The sequence below is a fragment of the Archocentrus centrarchus genome, chromosome 23, assembly GCF_007364275.1.
Source record: "Archocentrus centrarchus isolate MPI-CPG fArcCen1 chromosome 23, fArcCen1, whole genome shotgun sequence".
Classification (NCBI taxonomy): Eukaryota; Metazoa; Chordata; class Actinopteri; order Cichliformes; family Cichlidae; genus Archocentrus; species Archocentrus centrarchus.
This window is the reverse complement of record NC_044368.1, coordinates 9,645,761-9,668,420: the sequence shown is the minus strand read 5'-3', so window position 1 is coordinate 9,668,420 and position 22,660 is coordinate 9,645,761. Positions and strand designations below refer to the sequence as shown.

The 22,660-nt window shown below is 39.5% G+C and overlaps 2 protein-coding genes across 4 annotated transcripts; both read left to right on the top strand.

Annotated features, from left to right (window-relative positions):
• The first annotated feature begins 857 nt into the window (after positions 1-857).
• LOC115773539 (sortilin) lies at positions 858-13,434 on the top strand. Its single transcript, XM_030720340.1, has 20 exons — positions 858-1,124; positions 3,404-3,480; positions 3,553-3,649; positions 4,101-4,268; positions 4,402-4,475; positions 4,737-4,783; positions 5,636-5,772; positions 5,860-5,943; positions 6,375-6,435; positions 8,163-8,315; positions 9,162-9,259; positions 9,351-9,450; positions 9,537-9,711; positions 9,795-9,988; positions 10,669-10,861; positions 12,527-12,643; positions 12,726-12,867; positions 12,974-13,080; positions 13,170-13,275; positions 13,357-13,434. The coding sequence occupies exons 1-20, from the start codon at positions 867-869 to the stop codon at positions 13,369-13,371; spliced, it is 2,403 nt and encodes an 800-aa protein (XP_030576200.1). The 5' UTR covers positions 858-866; the 3' UTR covers positions 13,372-13,434.
• A 1,415-nt stretch (positions 13,435-14,849) lies between these two features.
• fam3c (FAM3 metabolism regulating signaling molecule C) lies at positions 14,850-22,216 on the top strand. Of its 3 annotated transcripts, XM_030720029.1 has the most exons (10): positions 14,850-14,957; positions 15,363-15,410; positions 15,542-15,646; positions 18,915-18,941; positions 19,326-19,449; positions 19,714-19,772; positions 20,237-20,287; positions 20,361-20,445; positions 20,552-20,678; positions 21,434-22,216. In XM_030720029.1, exons 2-10 carry the CDS (start codon positions 15,395-15,397, stop codon positions 21,521-21,523), a joined length of 684 nt encoding a protein of 227 aa, XP_030575889.1. In that variant the 5' UTR covers positions 14,850-14,957; positions 15,363-15,394; the 3' UTR covers positions 21,524-22,216. The 3 variants fall into 3 exon arrangements, with proteins under 3 accessions (XP_030575889.1, XP_030575891.1, XP_030575890.1); XM_030720031.1 differs by lacking the exon at positions 15,363-15,410 and having other exon boundaries at positions 14,881-14,957; positions 15,604-15,646; XM_030720030.1 differs by lacking the exon at positions 15,363-15,410 and having other exon boundaries at positions 14,945-14,986; positions 15,604-15,646.
• The last annotated feature ends 444 nt before the right edge of the window (positions 22,217-22,660 follow it).

The following is a 22,660-nucleotide window of genomic DNA, read 5'->3' as shown; positions in this document are numbered from 1 at the left end:
TATGTATTATTCCATCCTTAATCTTGTCTATATTTTCTTCCAGATGAATTGATGAAATGTTCCTGAAATAGCCCACACAGTCAGTGCTGTTGCAATAAAACATTCACCATTGCAGTTGGATTATGGGAAGCTTGTCACAGCTGCATCAGCCTGCGTCAAAGTAGCTGTGCTTAATCTGCACCGCTCTTTAAAAAAAAAAAAAAAAATGCCCTGAAATTCCTTTTTCAGATCTTGCATGCTCAGGATTACTTTGTCATCACTGCAAGTTCATTGTGTGAATCATAGCCCGAGTTGCCTGTACGTAAAAGCGCTCAACCCGCCCGAGCCCCGAGACATTTTGGTATCATTGCTCATCTCATTCACCCATCTGGAAGCAATATCAGTGAATACATGCCCCCTTGAGTGTACTTGCCTATACTGCTGCGCTATTATGTCGCAATAACGCCGCCTACTACTTTCAAAGCTTGCCAGAACTTTTCTGTTTCAGCTGTTAATGCGCTTAACTTTTGGAAATGTGAATTCCATTTTTGTTAACGATACACGAACGTATCAAAAAATAATCTTTTGCAGGTAGTCATCAAATGGCCCAAATTTGTTGCAAATTGCTATAAGATCCCAGAAATCCCAAAAAACGTTTTGGGAAGTAAATCCTCCCTGCAGTTAGGCACCAAGATGCGGGCAGAAGCACCTGCTGGCGGTGTCACCACCACTTAACGCAGCACTTTTTATGTTAATGACCTCTCCAAGCGCTTCCCACCCCCACTTACCTTTAGAGTGCAACAAAAGTGAGTCATTATTGCCAGGCATATCGGTCAGTGGGAGTATTTATTTATTTATTTTTTCATCAGGGCCACATAATTGTCGATATGATCTGGGGACTTCGGGTCCTTTTTGGGGTGTCCGTCCTTCTTCTCGGCGCTGAATGCAGAATCCACGGGGGGAAGACGCTGATTTTCCACCGAGCTCAGCAGGATGAGAGCCGGGGCCAAGTTCTCCCACGCTCCAGAAGGGATACTCACAGCTTCCCAGGTGTTTCCAAACCTTCCCACGGCCCCCCCTTCACCTTCTGTCGGCTCCCACTCACCCCCGCTGAACATGAGGTTCTGGATGACAACACACATGAGGTGAGCTGTAATTCAGTTATGTGACTTTTTTTTTTTTCCCCAGAGGCAGGGTTTTGGCAATAAGGGAAGTGCTATGTTCATCTTGCCTTGTGAAGGAAGTGAAACAAGTGAAATTATTATAAACATGTAGTTAACACTAAAAGTTAAGTTTATCTGTCCTTATAACCATTTGACAAAGAGTATTATTTAAAAAGTGTTACTTAACATCACATGAATTTATGAGAAGAAGAAGTTTAGTCTGTGAGGTCTGTGATGTGTGATGAGCTTTTCTTCTCTTGTCTTTCTTCTAGACAGGTTTTAATGGTGATGATGGTTCCTATGTAATTCTCACATGGGTGGGTGATGATACAGGGGTGAGTAGCTTCAAACTACATACAGTATATTGCTTAATTTGTACTGGGGGCAGCATACATTTAAAAGTAATTGCCTCAGAGTCATGTCCTGTGCACTGCAAACCCAGATTTTGATTTGTCAATGAAGACCACAATAGGAAAAAATATTTAGTCCAGGATTAGACTTAATCCCTGTACGGGAAACGGGGCCATTGAGTTCATATTACTTAAAATTGCCTATAATGTGAACATTACTTGTTAATGCTGAGTAGACTGTACTTTTTGATGGTCTATCTTATTGTAATTATTATGTGTTTGAGTTCAAACAACTTAATATCATCAGGTTTTGCACCTGCTAAAAATCTAGTTTATGCCGGTTTTAACAGACTGGAGTAATGAGCAGCGGCATGGTGGCGTGGTGGTTAGCACTGCTGCCTCACAGCTAGAATGATATCTAGAAGGTCTGGGTTTAAGTCCACCTTAGCCCAAACCTCTTGCTGTGTGGAGTTTGAAATAGTAGATATTTGGTCTTTTTGTTTGGTTTGTGTTCCCCTTCTGGCTCTCTACTTGTACAGTTTTTTATTGTTCCATACCCAAATGTTATTTGCAAATGTTAATGTGTTCACCAGGGCTGAGTTTTATCATGTTTGTTTATTTACCAAATTTAAACAGACACAGTTCAACATTGTAAAAAATATTTTTGTTATTGGGCAGCACAGCAGCGTGGTGGTTAGCACTGCTGCCTCACAGCTAGAATAACTATCTAATAATGTGGGTTCGAGTCCACCTTGGCCCAGGCCTCTTGCTGTGTGGAGTTTGCATGTTCTCCCTGTGTCTGTGTGGGTTTCCTCCCACAATCTGAAGGCATGCAGTTACTGGGGTTAGGTTAACTGGTCACTCTAAATTGCCCACAGGTGTGAATGGTTGTCTCTCTCTCTCTGTGTCAGCCCTGCAACAGGCTGGTGACCTGTACGGGGGGGTAAAAATTACAGCAAACACCACAATACACCAAAGTCAGTCAATGTAAGAATAAGAATTAAATATTATGTTATATAGATTATGAATTAAATATAACTGAGACTGGTTTTAAACACTCACTAGAGCCTTTCCCAGCTGACAAGGCATTAAGATGCACGGTACACCCCATACAGGTCACCAGCCTGTTGCAGGGCTGACACAGAGAGAGGGAGACAACCATTCACACCTGTGAGCAATTAACCTAATCCCAGTAACTGCATGTCTTTGGCTTGTGGGAGGAAACCCACACAGACATGGGGAGAACATGCAAACTCCACACAGCAAGAGGCCCGGGCCAAGGTGGAATCGAAGCCAGATTATTTGCCTCACAGCTATTCTAGCTGATGATATTACGTTGTTTGAACTCAAACACATAATTACAATAAGATAGACCATCAAAAAGTACAGTCTACTCAGTATTAACAAGTAATGTTCACATTCTAGGTCATTTTAAGTAATGTGAACTCAATATTTTTAAGTCGAATCAAAATCAGGGTTTACAGTGCTGCAAAGCCCACTGATTCTTTAATATCTGTGGGTATGTACTTTCACATTCCCTCTACTTTTACTCAGAAAACTCTAGATGCTCTAGTCATACCAGTGCTACCACTGCCAGAACAAACCAAAAAAATAATGTTAAGAAAAAAATGTTTTTTTAAAAAATCAGCAAAACCTACATTTTATAGGATTTTATAGTGATGAGTCTCTTAGCTTTGTATCTTGTACTTTGAGGATTTGCTTATAGAATGAAAGCACAGATTTGACCAGGTTTTTGTGCAATGATAAGTTATATAACATGCTACTTTGAAATGAAAAGAAATGAAAGTGCGACTATAAGAGTGGATCCTTTAAATCTTGCAGATCTAATTGAGACATTTTCACCCTGTCCCCATTGTTGTAAAGTTGTAACCACATTGCTTCATTTGCTAGGTGGTCCTGGTGCTGTCAACATTAAGTGCTCCAGTTCATTCTTCTCATGAAGGGGGCTCCTCGCGACTTTACCGAAGGTGAGCATGAACCTGATCAGCAACTCTGTGCGCACCACAATCAAAACATAACTGCATTTCCTCTCTCATCAGCACGGATTATGGCAAATCCTTTCATGACATTTCTCGGAGCATCAACCACACTTTTATCAAGGAGGAATTTGGAGTCAGTGTTGGACCTGGGATCTCGGTGAGCAGCATTGTTTTACACCCCCTCTAACAATATGCAGCAGCTGTGTTTCTTTTTCTGAGTGTGTGCAGTGAGAGATGAGGTAGTCTCAGTTGGTAAACCGTGCTGCACGCTCAGCTGTGGGAGTGCAAAGACATCTTGCATACTAACATCTAATGAGCTTGAGTCTTAACCACTACTGCTCTTACAGTTTTGTGGCTGAGGGAGAATTTTTTTTTTTAGAAATTTTCTAAACAATTTATTCTTGCTCATGAAATCAGAAATGCAGTATTTTTGCATGTTTAGGAGGGCTGAGATTCATCTCTTTTTAACAAGATCAGTTTGTAAGAATTTGTTTCTGGCATGCATTCAATTTTAAGTTCTGCACAAATCTACAAAAAGTTATTAGTGAAGCTAAAAATGTTCACTAATTTCCATCTCTGGGCTGTTTTCCATTGATTTTCACTGATAGGTGATTTTAACAGCAGACACGCCGGTGCTCAACAATCCAGGCGGGATCATCTTCACTTCCACAGATGCTGGTGCAACCTTCAAGTTCATCCAACTGCCCTTTCACCTGGCACAGCCAATCACGTACCACTTCTCCAACCCTGACTACCTTGTGGCCTTAAGCATTGATGTGTGTTGTTTGGCTTTTAAGGTCCCTCTTTGGTTTCCGTGGCTTTGTTTAATATTCTTGGCACAGGTACACATCAGGAGCACCAGTTGTACCAGCACCAAGTGTAAACATTGCTCTGTTTCCTGTCTTTCAGAGCGGTCTGTGGCTGTCATTGGACTTTGGGGCCAAGTGGGCAAAAGTTCATGATGGAGTGTATTCTTTCTCGTGGTGAGAATAAATGGGAAACAAAGTTACTCACTAAATCCCAGAGTAGATAGCGCTGAGGCACAAATATAACAGCACTGGAAATACTCCATGGCATACGTAAGATGTAGGAATCAGCTTTGAATAAACTGATATTATACATGCAATGCAGATTTATTTTTTTTCCTGAAGAAAAACTGATTCTTTAAAAAGATACAGGGCCTATTAAAATTGTAATTGTGTTTTGGTATTTGTGAAATGTCTGTAACATCTTCTTTCCATTAGGGGGGCTGGCATAAATTTGTTCTTCAGCTGCAGTCGAGTAGATGCAGGTAAGTACCTGTAAAGCAGGTAAAGGGTTTAAAAAAAAAAAAAATGATGCACTTCAAACATCACAGACAATTTGTAGGACAGGTTTGTCTGAAATACAGAGTACTTGTATGTTTTGATTTTATGTGAAACAGCACTCACCTCATGGGAATTCTACTGTTAATGCTTAATCTAATCTGCTGTTTGCAGCTTATCTCACAGGAGAAATTCTTTTGATTAGCAGGCAGGATAAAAGCTATTAAAATACAATAAAACAGTGACCGAAGAAACTACAAATTGATGCGCCATAAACACAATGCAAAATAAAAGATAAAGTACCAGCTTGTGTGAGGAAATGAGAGGCAGAGTATAGCATATCACGATTAAGCTTAATCCATATTTGTTAAGATGGCTTTTGCCCACATTTACAGTGTTATCCAGCTGATTCATGTGTTTTTTTTCTTGTTTTGCATTCAAAAACACCAAATCAGTAAGAAGAGCAGCACTCTGCAGTGCTCTGTGAGCAAACACCCTTGATTTACTACCACAGTGGGTAGCTCTGCATGTTTTCATTTGGCAGATATGGGATTTTTGTTTGTTTGTTTGTTTTTGTAGGCAAATATATAAACCACTGTGCTATGGAGCCACTACTTCCTTGCCTGTCAAAGTTTACCTTCTCAAACTCAAGCTTAGAATAAGTACCAAGTACCCTTTTCCACACAAAACATTCAAGTAATTGTTGCAGGTGAAGGTGTGTGCTTTATGCAGACAGATGTGCAGTTATTGGTCTAAAATGAGTTGAAATATGTTTAGGGCAAGTGTAGATTTCTTACTGAGGATCTCTGTGTTACTGAGCCTTTCACTTGTCACCACAGTTGAGGCAGAAGAGAGGGGAGATTTAATTCTGAAAAGGACAAAGGATTTGGGGAAGACCTTCACCATAATCCATGAAGACATTTATAGTTTTGGCTACATTGGAGCCTTTCTCTTCTTCTCCGTTATGGAAGACTCAGTAAGATGCTTGGACTATTATTACATGCTTTTGTCTATGAATTAGTATATAGTCTATCTATATAATCATGCATTGTTTTGCTCCTAGAGATCTCCACGTGTCATGTATTTCTCATCAGACCAAGGAGATACTTTCAGTCAAGCACTACTCCCTTCTGCGTCCACTGAACAGGTGAGAAAAAAAATTAACCACGATCTCTGTTGGTTATGATGGCAACAGCAAACCTAGAGGCTGCATTAAATATAAAAGTCCATTATTAATTCCAAGATTAAATCCATGATGTTTATAGAACTACTTTATTTGTCACACTTTAAAAGGAAACGGGTGCTTTAGGTGGCTGGGACGTTAAGGAATTGGTTCATATGTAGTTAAAAAAAAAAGAAAAAGATCAGTTGCAACATTTTCTTTCAACACCAACTGGATAGACACCTGCTCTGACGAAACACCAACACAGCTTGTTGACAACACAAACACACATTCTGTCCCAACGGAGATTAGACGAGATTTATTGCAAAAAATTAAATTAGTCATCATTTTTTTTTCTTTTTTTTAAATTTTCTCACCCATATGTACTCTCCTTTGATATGTGCCTGTATTTGCAGTTTTACTCCATCCTGGATGGAGATGAGGATATGCTCTTCCTGCATGTGGACAACCCAGGAGGTATCAGACAGACAAACTTACACACAGGAACTTTTAATCTCTTTGGCCACATTTTCCAGTCAAAAAAAAAAAAAAAAACCCCACACCTACAAAAACTTAACATTTAACTAGCACATATTTGCAAACGCATCCTCACAGCATATCAGAACTGTTTTGTGCATCTTGCAATGGAAAAGCTCAACTGTAAAGGCAGGACTGGTTTCACAAGTTCTTGATGTTGCTGACAAATCGTTCCATCATACTGACTGTGTGTACTTGTGTATTCAACTCTTTCTGTGGCGGCTTTGTTCCTTTCTCTGCTCTCTCTCTCTCTCTCTCCCTCATCCTGCTCTCATTCTTTGCCTTTCTCGATCCATTTCAGTGTACTTTCTTATTAGTATAATACATTTTTACCTATATGAGACAATGGCGCATGGGTGATGTGGTGGTACTTTTGTACTGCGTAGATAAATAGGGGCGATATGGGTTGAAGGGGCTTTATCTTTTGTTGGCTGAAGCAAGGAAGTTTTCAATTTCACTGCAAAAGCTGACAAGCATGTCCTTGCATCGGGGTGTTACACAAGTACACAACACACATGAACACACATTCAAAAAGCTCAAGCATGCTCATTATCTCCCGCAGACATGTTTGTCCTTCATGTCTGACACGTGTGTTGTGCTGCACGTGTGTAAAATCTGACTGATGATGACTAAATGCTAATGTTAAGAAGTCTGTTTTATTGTGTGAGCGTGGCACACATGGCACCATTTTCAGAGGAATGTTTTATTTTAAAGCTACTAATCACTGACTTATGAATCATTCAAGCATAAGAAAGGCACATAGCTGAAGGTATTAACCAGTGCTGTGTCTGCACATGACAGAAAATAATTAAAAGAATGCAAATGCTTTCTTTAGGCATTTTGTTGCTAGCGGCCTATCACAAAATCATAACTATAAGCCAAAAACTTGGCATATCAAAGTGGCAGGCCAAAAAAATAAAACTATCTGCAGTAGATGAATAGTATCTGATAGTCGTGAGCCATCCTTCAGTTGATCTATTGTTCTTTGACGTTTCATCATTAATGGTCTTAGTGGAAGGGTGGCTGTCAAGAAGCCATTCTTAAGGAAGGGAAACGGGGGGGGGGGGGGGGGGGGGGGGGGGGGGGCACGCCAGTTTACACAAGAACTGGACTGAAAATCAGTGGCAACATGTCTTATGGAGTTATGAGCTGAAGTTTGAAATTGTGTCTCATATCATTGTCATAAGTGAGTGTCTAAAGCCATCTGTGGAGCCCAGTGCTCAGAGCTCAGTCATGGTTTGGGGCTGCATTTCAGTCTTGCCAAAATTGATGGAATTATGAACACAGAAAAAAACTGTCAGATATGAATCCATCTGCAGTACCATCTGGACAGCATTGGAATGGCAGTGGCTTCATTTTTCACAATGACAGCGATCCTAAATACACTGTCAATGCAGTAAAAGCACACCTAGATAGAAAAAACACACAGTGGAACTCGATCAGTCATGGATCAGCCTCCCCAGAGCTCAGACATTTGCCTTGTATACTGTATTTCAATGGATGTCTGCACATTTACATAAATTTCCTTGCAAAATATAAAGAAATTAGACTTTTGCACAGGTCTGTAATTGGAAATATTACTCTTGACATGTGAGAAGCTATAATACATTTTAATTTTGTGAGACTAATATTTGTCCTTTTTTTCCCCCCTTTCTGTTTTATCCCAGACACGTTCTTTGGGACCATGTACACTTCAGACGACCGTGGGATCTTGTTCTCCAAATCTCTGGAGCGCCACCTGTTTGATGGACAGAGAAAGAGTGATTTTACCAACATTACATCACTGAGAGGAGTATACCTCACTAATAAACTAGACATGGGTAAGATTCTCCATGCAACTATTGTGCGTATCCTCTGCCTTGTAGCTTTTTCTGAATAATTCTTATAAAGGAAAGCTTTGAGCAAAGAGCTTTTGCTTCCAACTCCCCAAAATGTAGCCTTGAGTTGCTTGCTCCATGACACATTAGAAGTTCTGAATGTTTTAAGTAAGGAACTGAGTTTGGATATGCTGTCGCACACAACCACAGAGCTCGTTGTGTGCTCAGCTCCCCTCCTGTTCACCTCGTACACCCATAAATCCATCTGCAGACAGAAGCAAACAGTATTGTGAAATCTGTGGTTGACAACACTATCATCAGCAATATTGCCGTGCAGTGCTCATGGAACATCACATTGCTCAACATCAACAAAACTAAGGAGCTGATTGCTGATGTGAGGAAAAGAAAAGAAAAAGGCAAAGGCACACACCCCTGTTTATATGACTGAGTTGGAGCAGGTGTCCCAAGTCCTTATCAAGCTTCGCTGAGAAAGTTTTACGGCATGTGCGTGGCCTAAGTGACAAGATACCAGTGATTTCGGTGAGATGATGAATCTGATGAATCAGAGCACGAAGGTTTCTGCCATTTGTAAAGCAATACAGTATGAAGTATTTGTATTATCTGAACTAGTTTCTTTCCTCAGGCTGAGACTTCTGATTTCATCCCGTAGAAACAACTGATCAGCGTTTTCTGAATTTCTCTTTTTTTTTTTTCTTCTTTTTAAAGAGTTGCATAAAGGCACTTCCTCAGGTTCTTGTTTTGCAGCCACGTGTTTCATAATGACAATTAAATCTGGATTCTTGATATAACTCACTGAAATACTGACTTGAACATCTGTATTTCTTTCAGATGGCCGTATAAGATCTGTCATTTCCTTTAACAGGGGAGGATCATGGAGACTACTTAACAAACCTGAGAATGTAAAGTGTGGAGACAACGTCAGGAGTGTATGTTACATACAAAAAAAACCCCATTTGCTTCAATTTATCCAGTCATCACTGCAATATTTTCATGTGTACTGTATGTTTTTTTTGGTAGTGCAACCTCCATATACATGGGGAGCACAGTCGTATTAACCGTATAGTTCCCATGCTGGCTCTGTCTGAGCCAACTGCTGTTGGCCTGGTTATTGCCCATGGTAATTACTCTGCATTTTATTTAAACACTTCAGCATTAAATATAGTGTAAAATGTGCACATACAGATGATTTCCTCTTTTCACCAGGCACTGTAGGTGATTCCCTGTCATCATCGCAGCACCCTGATGTGTTTGTTTCTTCTGATGGAGGCTATAACTGGAGGGGGACACTGAGGGGTCCTCATCACTACAGTATATTGGACTCTGGAGGTCTCATTGTGGCTGTGGAGGCCCATCCTGAAGGACAAGTCAAGACTATCAAGTACCTCATGCTCATTTAAAGAACTTTGAGTGGTGAGAGGAAATGTGTTCTTAGATTTAAAATGTTATTTTTTCCATCACCAGATTCTCTACAGACGAGGGCCGGTGCTGGAAGTTGTATAACTTTACCGAGCAGCCGTTCTTCTTTGCAGACCTGGCGTCTGAGCCAGGGACCAATGCCATGACTGTCAGCGTGTGGGGCTTCCGGCCCGAGGAAGACGGCCAGCCCATGTGGGTAGCCGTCACCATTGACTTCCAGAGTCTCATTACCAGAGAATGTAAGCCTAATAACATCTGCTACTGCACACTGTACAGTACGCTCCTTGTTCTTCACCAGTTTTATGGCATGTTTCCACCTAGTTCATTTGAGGTCGTGCCTTGTAGCTGATTTCCATCGCAGAGGCAGGGATTTTCCATGACCTCTGAAAACCTGTGTAAACACGCTCCTCTTCTTTCACCTCTGTTATGTTTTAACATGCAAGCTTTGATAAGAAGTCGTGAAGACATAAAATTGCTTGATGTGTCACTGTTTATATTTTATTTTGTTCATTTTTATGTAGAATTTGTGTCCTTATCCTATGTGGACGCACTTGCAATTTACGCCATAGTTAAACCAGTTTTTTTATCTGAGGGCAAAATGAAAGTTATCCTAAACGCTTTAGAATATTCAAGGACATTAATGTTTTCCCTGCAGCATTTTGCTTTGCTGTATTGCATGTACAGTACAATTGCATTAGTAATTTGATGAGTCTTATGATAGGCATTTGTGTGACCTATTTGACCGACATTGCCAAAAACTGCATAAAACACAGCTGGCATTTGTTTTTCTATCTGGAATAACACTTTATTTTTGTTTTCATTTCATTCAATTTGATTTTAACTATATAGCATCAAATCATTGTTTTAAATGATTGTTAGCGGCAGTTAAATGGTGATCAGTCATCACTGCGTTTATTAGGTAACGACAACGATTATGAAGCGTGGTTGGCTCATTCGACAGAAGGAGGGGACTCGGAGAGAAACGGCTGTGTCCTTGGTCTTAAGGAGACCTACAGGAGGCTGAAGAAGCAGTCTGTGTGCCGAAACGGGCGAAGCTTTGAGGTGAAGAAGCAGCAAAGCCCCTGTCTGTGCACCAGAGGAGATTTCTTGTGGTATGTTGGATTGATTCTAAAATGGTCCTGGAGTCTAACTGTCTTGAGGAGGGTTTCTGGTATCTCATAATGTCCCCAAGCCCAATCTTATGTACACAATATAAAATTCTTGAGCCACTCCTCATTTGGTTATAGTTTGCTTCCAAGGAGCCAAACTTGATTTTTTTTTTCTAAAGTGGTCATGAGCAAAAGCACGAGTAGCCATTTTCAGAGGAATGTTCTTTGAACCTTCCAACCATTTAATCATTCATGCATAAAAAAAACACACACCCAACTCAAGACACGAACCAGTGTTGCATCATGACAAACACAACTTTCATAGCTGAATCTATGAAAAATGCCTGTCACAAACTGGGCTGCACGGCAATAAAGAAGAGACAATAAAGGGAGATGCACAGAAATGCCAATTAAAAGGTCATTTTATTTTAAATTAAAGGAACACTAACAGAACTCAAACTAATCATGATACGTGTAGTCAGTACCATCAGTAGTGTCACTGAGTGCATGAGTGGAAAAATGGCCAAAATAAAGGCAGGGTAGAGTGGGTTGTCACAATACTAAAGGCACGGGAATTTGACAAGTAAAATAGTATTTTTGCACCAATGGTCTGCAGTGTGTCTCTAAAAATATGGGGGAAGTGGACATGTTACAAAAGAAGATGTGGTAGGCCTAAAAAACTATCTACAGCAGATGAGCAGTTTTTGAAAATCAATCTTTAAGAAATAGGAAAAAAATCCAATAAAGACCCAATGCAGGACATGGGGGATTCATTTGGTCCTGAAGCTGAGCCTTTAACATTGGCTGAAGCCTCATCAAAAATGGTCTCAGTGGAACGGTGGCTTTCAAGAAGCCCTTCTTAAAAGGGAAATATAGAGAAAAAGCTGAGGTATGCCAAATTACACAAGAACTGGCAACGGAACTAATCCTGAAGACTGCTTAAAGAAATTAGAAGAAAGCTTGCCTAAACTAGTTCAGGCTTTGTTGAAGAATAAAGGTGGTCACTCCAAATATTGACTTACAAGTGTGTTAGAAGTGTACAAACTCTGTTTACGCCATATATACATGAATGTTTGCACATTTTAATAAACCACTGCATCCCATTTTCCTGGCAAAATATAAAGAAACGAAGGGTGGTTAAAGACTTCTGCACAGTGCTGCTGCTTCATCTTAGCTGTGCAATGGCTCAAAATGCCAAATCATTTTTATTTTCCATGGTTCTACTTGCTTTTTCTGTTTGCTTGCTTGTTTTTCATTGTAATAAATAAAGGAAGCGCTGTTAGGCTTTCAACATCTAGTCAGTGGCTGTAACTTTTAGTGTAGCACTGGTTTAGTATGAAGTGATGGCAGCATGTGAGCTTCCTTGGCATAGATGACAAAGCAGACTATTCATGAACTTCTTTTTGCAGCAAGCAGTAGCTCCAAATAACACGTGCTTACAGTCATAAAACATAAGGACTGCTCTGTCTGGGGAAAAAGTGTGAATCATTCAAGCACGAAAAAGGGGCCTAACTCAAGGGACGTGTTGGGTCTACACATAACAGACAACAACATTTAAAATTTAAATAGTATTTTTAGGAACTTTATTACTAGCATTATGTCACAAATGTATGGTGATTTTACTACAACTACAACTCCTTTAACACTACCTTTTCTCCTTTACTGCAGCGACTATGGTTATTACCGCCATGTGAACACCTCAGAGTGTGTGAGACAGCCAAATGCTGCAAATAAAACCTTGGAGGTCTGTCTGAATGGAGAGGAGGATGAGCTTCTGACAGCAGGGTAATTTCCCTCATGAAGTGAAGAGATGCACCACCTTTACATGCATACGCAAATCTATCCGTATTCCCTTTTGTGTTTGCAGTTACCGCAAGGTCCCGAGTGATAGGTGCGAAGGGGGGTTCAAGCCTCAGCTCACAGAGCAGACAGTCAGAACCTGTGGCACTAAACCCAGCCCTAGTCCACCTGCAAAATCCACATCTTCAGTCACACACTTTGACACTCCGGTCAGTAGGTTTGAGATTGTTCTCAGTTAGTTGTTGCTCAATTAGTCACATTAATTTTTTGTTTGTTTTTTGGGGAAAATATCAACTGCTGCATGGATTTTTCCAGCGAGAAAAGCTGGTGTTGATCCTGGTGTGCGCAGGAGCAACCCTCATCGTCCTGACAGCTATTGTTTCTGCCGTGATTGCTGTCAGGAGAGTGGTTTACAGACACAGGTGAGACACGCGGTACAGTATCTCCTGCATATTCACCTTGATGCACTCAGTAGGAGCTGACCGTGGTGGTTTTCTGCTGCCATCTGCAGGGCACCCATTTATCGTTTCTCCAACCTCCAAATCCGGGATGACACAGCTGATCAAGAAAGTGGCACCAGTAGCAACGGCACAGCCTGCCAACAGGACTCAGATGATGTAAGTGTCATTTAGCAGTAGCTTTTCCAGATGCTGTGATTTTTTTTTTCCACTCATACTTTTGTGTTCTCATTTTTTTAGGATCTTATTGAATGACACACCAGGTATGATTGAAACCAGCTGCACTGAAAAGGACTGCTTGCTTTTGTTGGACTTGACTTTTTTTTTTTTTTTTTTTTTACAATTATTATTATTGGAGCACCCCAAATATTTTGAATGTCTTAATTTATTGAGGTGATTTCATTTTATTTCTTTAGTTTTCTATAGTTGTTTTCTTGATTGACATGTTTTGTACATTTTACCTCTGTACAATGTGAAAACAAAACAGAAAGTGTACATTTACAACAAGACAAAACTCTGCATATTGTTACGTGTTCATGTTGCAGTTTAAATTACGTGCCAATAAATTTCTGCTTAAAACCTGTCCATGAGATGGCGCTGGTGGCGCTTTTGTTTCTGCTTTAAAACGAAGAAGATGAAACCGGAAGTTGTGACACGATGAAAATTTTGTTCTAACAGATGTATCACTCCTAATGAAAATATCACCACTTTTAAGTGTAGAAAAAAGACTTAAGTAAATGTAAGCCTAATTTAAAACTGGAAAAAGACAGCTGATAAACGTAAGCAGAGTTTGTACAGTTCTAATGAGCTTGAAAGTCAGTATTTGGTATGACCACCTTTATTCTTCAACACAGCACCTTTTTTGCAATTTCTTTGAGTACAGAACATACAGACACATGCAATGAAATCCATTTAACCCATCACACATGCAGTATGTAGCACAACATGTGGAGCAGGGGGCAGTTAGAAAGCACCCAGGGAGCCTTGCTCAAAGGCTCACAGTGGTGCTACTTGAAGACAGGCAGCACTTCAACCTCAGCTCTGGAGTATGCTCTGTCCAGGTATGCTTTTACTGCATTGGCAGTATGTTTGGGATCACTGCCATGCTGAAAAATTAAGCTGTTGCCAATCAGATGCTTTCCAGATGGTTTAGTATGGTGGATCAAAATCCAACAGTATTTTGATGCAGTCAAAATTCCATCAGTTTTGACAATATCCCCAACACCACTGGCTGAAATGCAGCCTCAAACCATGACCGAGTCTCCACCATGCTTTACAGATGGTTGTGTACACTCCTACACCTATCCTGACCTCCTCCATACATACTGATGAAAATTTGACCCAAAAATTTCAATTTGGATTCCCCACTCCATGAGGCCTGTTGCCACTGATTTCCAGTCCAGTTCTTGTGTCATGTGGTATACCTCAGCCTTTTCACTCTGTTTCCCTTCCTCGAGAATGGCTTTTTGACAATCACTCTTCAACTGAAACCATTTATAATGAGGCTTCAGTGAACAGCTGATGGATCAACTGATGGGCCAGATGTATATTTATAAGTACAGCATTCTTTTTTTAAAATTAAACTTAAAAAAATTACTGACTGTACTTTTAAGCCTTCATAATAATTAAAGTAAAACATGCAGCGCCTACTTTTGCTTATACTTTCCAGGTGCTTTTTTTCCGCTCCTATTCGTCTACGCTTTTTCCGGTGGAGTGGCGCCTCTTACGGTTTGCTCCTCCTCCATATCTGAGCTGTCATGACGCTGGTCACCGCCACCATAATAACTGAGTCAGCCTGTCTACTACGTCGTGGATCTGCTGCTATCTTGATACTACAATAGGTATGGAAGGCGTGAACGTCTATACAAAGGTCTGCTACACATTTTACTTCTGCAGAGCTTGAGTTGCGGAGATTTAAGTGTCAGTAAGGAAAGCCTGTCAGAGACGAGGAAAATGCGCTCAATGTCAGCCTATGTTGGCAGTGCGCTAGTTAGCTTTTCAAAACACAGCTTTAAAGTTTAAAATGAATACTGTCATGCTACAAACCTGTGCTGGCTGAGTTAATTGTCTCGTAATAACTAGTTAGTTTATATAAAATGGCAAAGTCACTTTGTCAACTTTCTGCATTAGACACACCTATAAGTGATGCACACCGCCAGCTAACTTCCGCTAAAGATCCCCTCCAAGCCATAGAGATGTGCAAATACAGACAAATAACACACTTATTTTCTGCTACATGTTGTCAGCTGTGGATAAAATCGGCTGGAGACTCGCAGAGATGTTCAGGGCTAGCGGTAAGTCACATCTGTCCCCTGCAAATATTTAAGTAAACGCACATTTTCGTGTTGCTAACCAGAACCAGAGCGTATCTTTGAAGCGTTTGAGCTGGTTGATGAAACCCACCTCTCTGTGTCTCTCTCCACAGGAATTTTGAAGTTGGCAGCGCTCATCTTTGCGTTCCTCCTCGTTGTCTTTCTGGCTTTTCAGATACTGGAGATTAACGTGGATTTTAAACTGCCTAGTGTGATATGTGAGTAACAGTCCTTGTAAGATTTTTGTGGGTTGTCCTCAGTCAGGCAACTTTTTATTGACCAAGTTGCTAACTGTACTGTCTTAATATAAAAGACAAAAATAGGCCACAAGTTGCAGTTGATAATTTGATGGGATGTAATGTACCAAGTACTTATTGTTTGCAAACCTTCTTGATCATAAATGATTAATTGTAATCAATAAGTCATTTGTGAGCCGCCAGACAGTGTTGTATCTTACATAGTACCTCCTCTTCCCGTTCACTTCTGGCTCCAGTGTGGTTATCAGCCTGTTTGGCACAGTCCTAGAAACGTAGAACACTAAGTTTCTATGTGAACTCGGAGTTTATATATATATATATATATATATATATATATATATATATATATATATATATATATATATATATATATATATATAACTCGTGCACTGAGAAACGTTCCACGGTGCAAAGTGCGTTAAAATGCGTTAAAATTTTTAATTCGTTAATTTCCCCGTAATTAATTAATCGAAATTAACGCGTTAAAGTCCCAGCCCTATTATATATATATATATATATATATATATATGTATATGTATATGTATGTGTATGTGTATGTGTGTGTGTGTGTGTGTGCTTCTAAGAATTCTAAGAATTGTCACAACAAAGGAAGAATTCTACCAACACACTGAGAATTCTAAGCTTCTAAGAATTCTAAGAATTGTTACAACAAAGGAAGAATTCTACCAACACATTGAGAATTCTAAGCTTCTAAGAATTCTAAGAATTGTTACAACAAAGGAAGAATTCTACCAACACACTGAGAATTCTAAGCTTCTAAGAATTCTAAGAATTGTTACAACAAAGGAAGAATTCTACCAACACACTGAGAATTCTAAGCTTCTAAGAATTCTAAGAATTGTCACAACAAAGGAAGAATTCTACCAACACACTGAGAATTCTAAGCTTCTAAGAATTCTAAGAATTGTTACAACAAAGGAAGAATTCTACCAACACATTGAGAATTCTAAGCTTCTAAGAATTCTAAGAATTGTCACAACAAAGGAAGAATTCTACCAACACACTGAGAATTCTAAGCTTCTAAGAATTCTAAGAATTGTCACAACAAAGGAAGAATTCTACCAACACACTGAGAATTCTAAGCTTCTAAGAATTCTAAGAATTGTAACAACAAAGGAAGAATTCTACCAACACATTGAGAATTCTAAGCTTCTAAGAATTCTAAGAATTGTTACAACAAAGGAAGAATTCTACCAACACATTGAGAATTCTAAGCTTCTAAGAATTCTAAGAATTGTCACAACAAAGGAAGAATTCTACCAACACACTGAGAATTCTAAGCTTCTAAGAATTCTAAGAATTGTCACAACAAAGGAAGAATTCTACCAACACACTGAGAATTCTAAGCTTCTAAGAATTCTAAGAATTGTTACAACAAAGGAAGAATTCTACCAACACATTGAGAATTCTAAGCTTCTAAGAATTCTAAGAATTGTTACAACAAAGGAAGAATTCTACCAACACATTGAGTAGGTATATATACCGTATTTTTCGGACTATACGTCGCTCCGGAGTATAGGTCGCACCAGCCAAAAAATGCATAATAAAGAAGAAAAAAACATATATAGGTCGCACTGGACTATAAGTCGCACTTTTTTTTGGGGGGGGGGTTGATAGAATCCGAGACCCAGAGCAGAAATTCCATCTTGAACAGCAATTTAAAATAATAATGGATTAAAGAACAGGACGAACACGGTTACGCCTACGTTATGCTAACGTAACACATTCAGCTACATGACGCACAACGAACACGTGTTCGGTATGTTAACGTAACATTAAGTTATTCAGATAACCATAGCATAAAGAACATACTAACAAGTTAACCAAACCATCAATCCATTGAATTCTTCATCCTCGGTGTCACTTCTAAACAATTCCGTACACTCCGTAGACGAAGCGCCGCTTCCTCTTCTGTGTCGCGTTAGTCAGACTCGTCGTCAGCTGCAGTTCCAATTATTCCAGCCTTTCTGAATCCCAACAGGATGGTTTGGTTGTCACTGAAGCCCATGTTTTCTTGATCCATCCAATGACTTCCAGGAAAGTTGGGTGGTGCATTCTCCCAGTTGCCGTTAAGCTGTGCTCTCCATCCATCATCCACTGCGCCCACAGGTTACGCAAGACTGCCTTAAAGCTGCAGCTCACGGAGATGTCAAGTGGCTGGAGTATTTTGGTTCATGTGTTATAAATGTCACATATACGTCGCTCCGGAGTATAGGTCGCACCCCCCAGCCAAACTATGAAAAAAAGTGCGACTTAATACGGTACTCAATGTGTTAGGGGTGGGACTCGATTAAAAAATTAATCGAATTAATTACAAGCTTTGTAATTAATTATTCGAAATTAATCGCATTTTAATCGCATTTCAATATTTGACATGAGAAATATTAATTTAAGTTTGGTAGATGAATGAATCAATATACATAAGCTTAAACTTCAAAATTTAGTTTATTTTCCCACCAGTCTACTACACAGACCAATGAAGGGTGGAAGTGCTCCTGTGATAAGCAAACTCCTGAAATTAAAGTTAAGCATCGTAACTGGATAGTTTTATTCAACATTAATGTCTCACTTAATATAGTTGAAAATTAATCATTCTCTCAGCTGCATTCCTTGATGTTGAAATGTGTCATGCTTGTTTTAACAGCTTATTTTCAATAAAAGACTTAAAATTAAACCACAAAAAGGAGAAAAAGTTCGTTCTCCGTTTAACCAGCTGCTTTTACACAGCTGTGCTTCACACTCACGGTTGCTAGGCGACATGAGCTACGCAGAGGTGAGGACAGGTGACGCTGATATGAAGGCTAGCCGCTCACGTCCTCCCTTTGTGGTCTTCGTGGGCTCTGAAGGACGTGGGCCGGGTCCTTCGCAGGATGCGACCCCTGAATTTGACATTGTGCGTCGATACAATCTGTATGCCGGGAACTCGTGCACTGAGAAACGTTCCACGGTGCAAAGTGCGTTAAAATGCGTTAAAATTTTTAATTCGTTAATTTCCCCGTAATTAATTAATCGAAATTAATGCGTTAAAGTCCCAGCCCTTATATATATATATATATATATATATATATATACACACTTTTGTAATGTTTTTACTTTGTGACACCTCTAGTTTTTTTGCATCCAAAATCAAAAATGCTGCAGACTGATTACTGACGTGCAGTAAGTGCCCCTGTCTGAATAAACATTTATTTATTTATTTGCTTTTCAGCAAGGTCCATGCCATCAAATACCATTCGTAAGTATTTTCATATTACTGTAAAATGTTTCTGCTTTTTATTCTCAATTATGAGTATGTGTGTGTGTTTTTTTTATTTTTTTTTATGCATGCCGCCTCCTTTTTTGATCCCTCTCTATCACAGTCAAAGCAGGAATGTAATCAAAAGCTTGCCTTAGACTGCACAGTAGGTACAGGAGGCACATTACAGGGTTTAATTGTGTCTTAAGCTTAGCTTCAGCATTGCATGTGTAAATAGAGCCCTTTTTAGTAGAGTCCAAGTTGTACCATTGTTTTTCATCCTGTATTTGTACCTATTTGTATTTAGACTTAAACAATGTGATTGGATTACCTGTTATGTGATACTGTGCTATTTGATGGGTAAATGGAGTTTTGTATTCTCAGCAACAAACTCAATCAAGTACAAGTGTGGGCTGTCCAAGGCATGTCCAGCTGGGCACTTTGCCTTCAAGATGGCAAGTGGTGCAGCCAGTGTGGTTGGGCCCAGAATCTGCCTAGAGGACAAACTGTAAGTAAGGTGCACTGTGTGTTACAGCAGAGAAAGACACAACTCATGATCATGTTGACAAGTCATGGATGGATATTTTCTCAGAGCTGTATTTCATAACAATATTAGTCTCTTTTAAACACATTATCCTGCAGCTCGCTTCCATGGTAGAAAGTGCTAAAGTGATAACCTCCAAGTCTATGCACCGCTCACTTCCTTGCTTTTATGTGTGAAAGTATTCATATGTTCTCCACCCTTATGTTTTTTTAAAATTTTTGGTTGTAGACTTATGAGCGGTGTGAAGAACAACGTGGGGAGAGGAATCAACGTTGCCCTGGTTAATGGTAATTTTATACAGCGGAGTTCCACACTTTGAAGTCACATAACTACAAACCCAATTCCAAAAATGTTTGGACACTGTGTAAAATGTAAATGTAAGTAAAAACGAAACGCAATCACCAAATATTTTCAGTTGGTGAAAGATTTGGACTGTAGACAGACCAGTTCAGCACCCAGAGGCTTCTAGCTTATAGAATCATGTTCACTGGATCACTGAGATTTCTCCAGATTCTCTGAATCTTTTGGTGATATTATGTAATATAGATGATGAGATATTCAAAGCCTTCCCAGTTTTACCTTGGGGAACATTTTTCTGAAATTGTCCTGGAATTTGTAGATGCTGTTTTTTGTGGATTTTGGACAGCAGCCTGACTTTTTCAGAATTGGGTTTGTATAAATTTGCCTTATCTGTTTCTGAATATATGAAACGGTATACTTACAGTATTTTATTTTTTTTTAACTTTCATAGGCAAAACAGGGGATGTTGTCAAAACAGAGTATTTTGATATGTGGGCAGGAGGTGAGTGTACTTTAACCATTTTCTTAAAGACATTTAAAGCCACAGTTTGTTAATCATGTGTCACTTTGCATAGACGTGGCTCCATTTATTACATTCCTGAAGGGAATTGAAGATGGGACAATTGTAATGATGGCCTCATTTGACGATTCTGCAACAAAGTAAGAACTTTTCAATTCACGCGATCAATGAAAATACTCGCCATCTCTAATAGTTACTGTGTAGCTGCAAGGATGACTATGAAATTATGTCTTCTTTGTTATGCAGACTCAACGATGAAGCCAGAAAGCTAATTGCTGATCTAGGCAGCTCAACTATCAATAATTTGGGTTTTCGTGATAACTGGATCTTTGTGGGTGGGAAAGGCATCAGGACCAAGACTCCATTTGAGCAGGTGAGATGGCCCACAAAATCCCATTTTTTTTTTCTCTGTTTCGGTTCTGGTGAATGATTAAAAATATACAACAAAAAGAACGGAGCCACTAGACCAAGATTAAAATAGAAGGAAGAAACGATTTTACACTTTATTTCTGTGAGGCTATTACAACACTCCTGAGCAAGTGATTCTTCTGAACTGTCAAAATCTGTTGTGAGGATTTCACATTGTGGTTGTTTACTTTGATCTTGATCATTTGTGCATGCACAGCAACACACTTTATGGCACTTTGCACTTTTGGCATCAGGCTGGTTGGCTGCAGAAAAATGCAGATATGTGTGGCCTGACCTTCAGATAGCTGAGATCAACGTCTGCCCATCTGTGGTTTTAGGTCGATTAACACTTGCTGAGAAGCTTTTATTGAGGAACACAGTATCGTAACAACTCGTTGTCGGATTGAGCTGTGTTGTCTTCTCAGAGGTGTGAAAGTTGGCAACACCTTGCTAACAAAGCAGTATGGAGGTGGACGCTTGTTCTCTCGCTTCTTGTAACAGAATGCCCAAGAGAAGCTGTATGACATCTGCAGTCATTTAATTTTAAGTTATCCCCTACCCGACCCAAAAAACAGGAATGTTTTAGCGAGAGAGCCACCCTCCATCACAGTAATTGTTCAACTTGTAGGTTGTTACACATTATTAGGGAGTCTGAAACAACTGTTAACAAGAGGGATTTGTGTGACTTTAATCTTGTGTCTCTTATGTTTGTCTCCTCAGCATATAAAGAACAGTGCAGAAACCAACAAATTTGAAGGCTGGCCTGAGGTGTTGGAGATGGAAGGCTGCATACCGCAGAGGCAGGACTGACCCGAGCTCTTGTTTGAATCTTCGCCCATTTTTTTGTTCCCTCTCGTCCGCCCGCGTGTTCTTGCCTGTGCTGATGTTCCTGTCCTGATGGGTCTTCTTAGTCGTTGCACTTCTTGTGCTCAGAACGGTCACTGTACACCTTTTTACCCAGATGCCTTTTATTTGAATTTGCCCACCAGGACAACATCTCTCTACAGAAGATATTAGCAGGAACAAGGAGCTGATCTGATGCTTCGGTCAGAGCAGGAAGTGAAGTGAAGGTTGGACCTTTCTTGCACTTCTCCTTTTTGTTTGGATGCCATTGCATAGATGCTAAATGGGGCTTGTTAGTAACCTGCACTGATCAGAAAGGATTTATCTTTAATTGTTTGCTTTCAATCAATTTTTGACCTTTAGGATTGTGATAGTGTTGCATTACGATAACATTGATGGATCATCGTAGCCCAGATTTTTGGGGGGTAGCTAATTTTTTCCATTACTTGTAGCTTGCCTTAAATAATCTTTTCATCTTTTTTCCTTTCGTTTTTTTGATGCTTATTTTAAAAAGATTTTTATAACCAAATGTACCAAATTCACTGTGACGTTTGTAAATATTTGTTTAGAGAGAGGAGCAGTTTTGAAATGGCCTAATTTAATTAACTTTTTAATAATATTAATAATAATGTTCTTATAATAAATGATCTTGGCAATGTTTGGGGTTGATTAAGTGTTCTGTTACATCGTACAGTGGTAAGTCATTTTTTCCAGTGTTCTTATGAGCAGTTGTGTGGGTGTGATGTTTTTCATGTTCATATACAACAGACCTAATTCTTTATATAGTAGGCGTGGGTGGACTAGCCTGTTTGCTCGCCATATTCTCGTTTTCAAACAACATAGTTGATGTTTAGCTGGACGTTAACATAGGACATTCTGTCCCATCTTCAGCTTACAGTTTCTGTTGAGGTATTGCTTTGATGAATTTATCCACTTAATTTTGATTTTTTAAAGGGGAAGTTGAAAATTATTGATTGATTATATGCAGGTTTTAAAAGAGTAGCTTCCACAAATGTCTGTAATTGTCATTTTGCACTGTGGTTTGTCTCAGTTCGTGCAGCTATGTTAAAGGTGTTGGAGAAGATGATGTCACTGAAGTTGAGC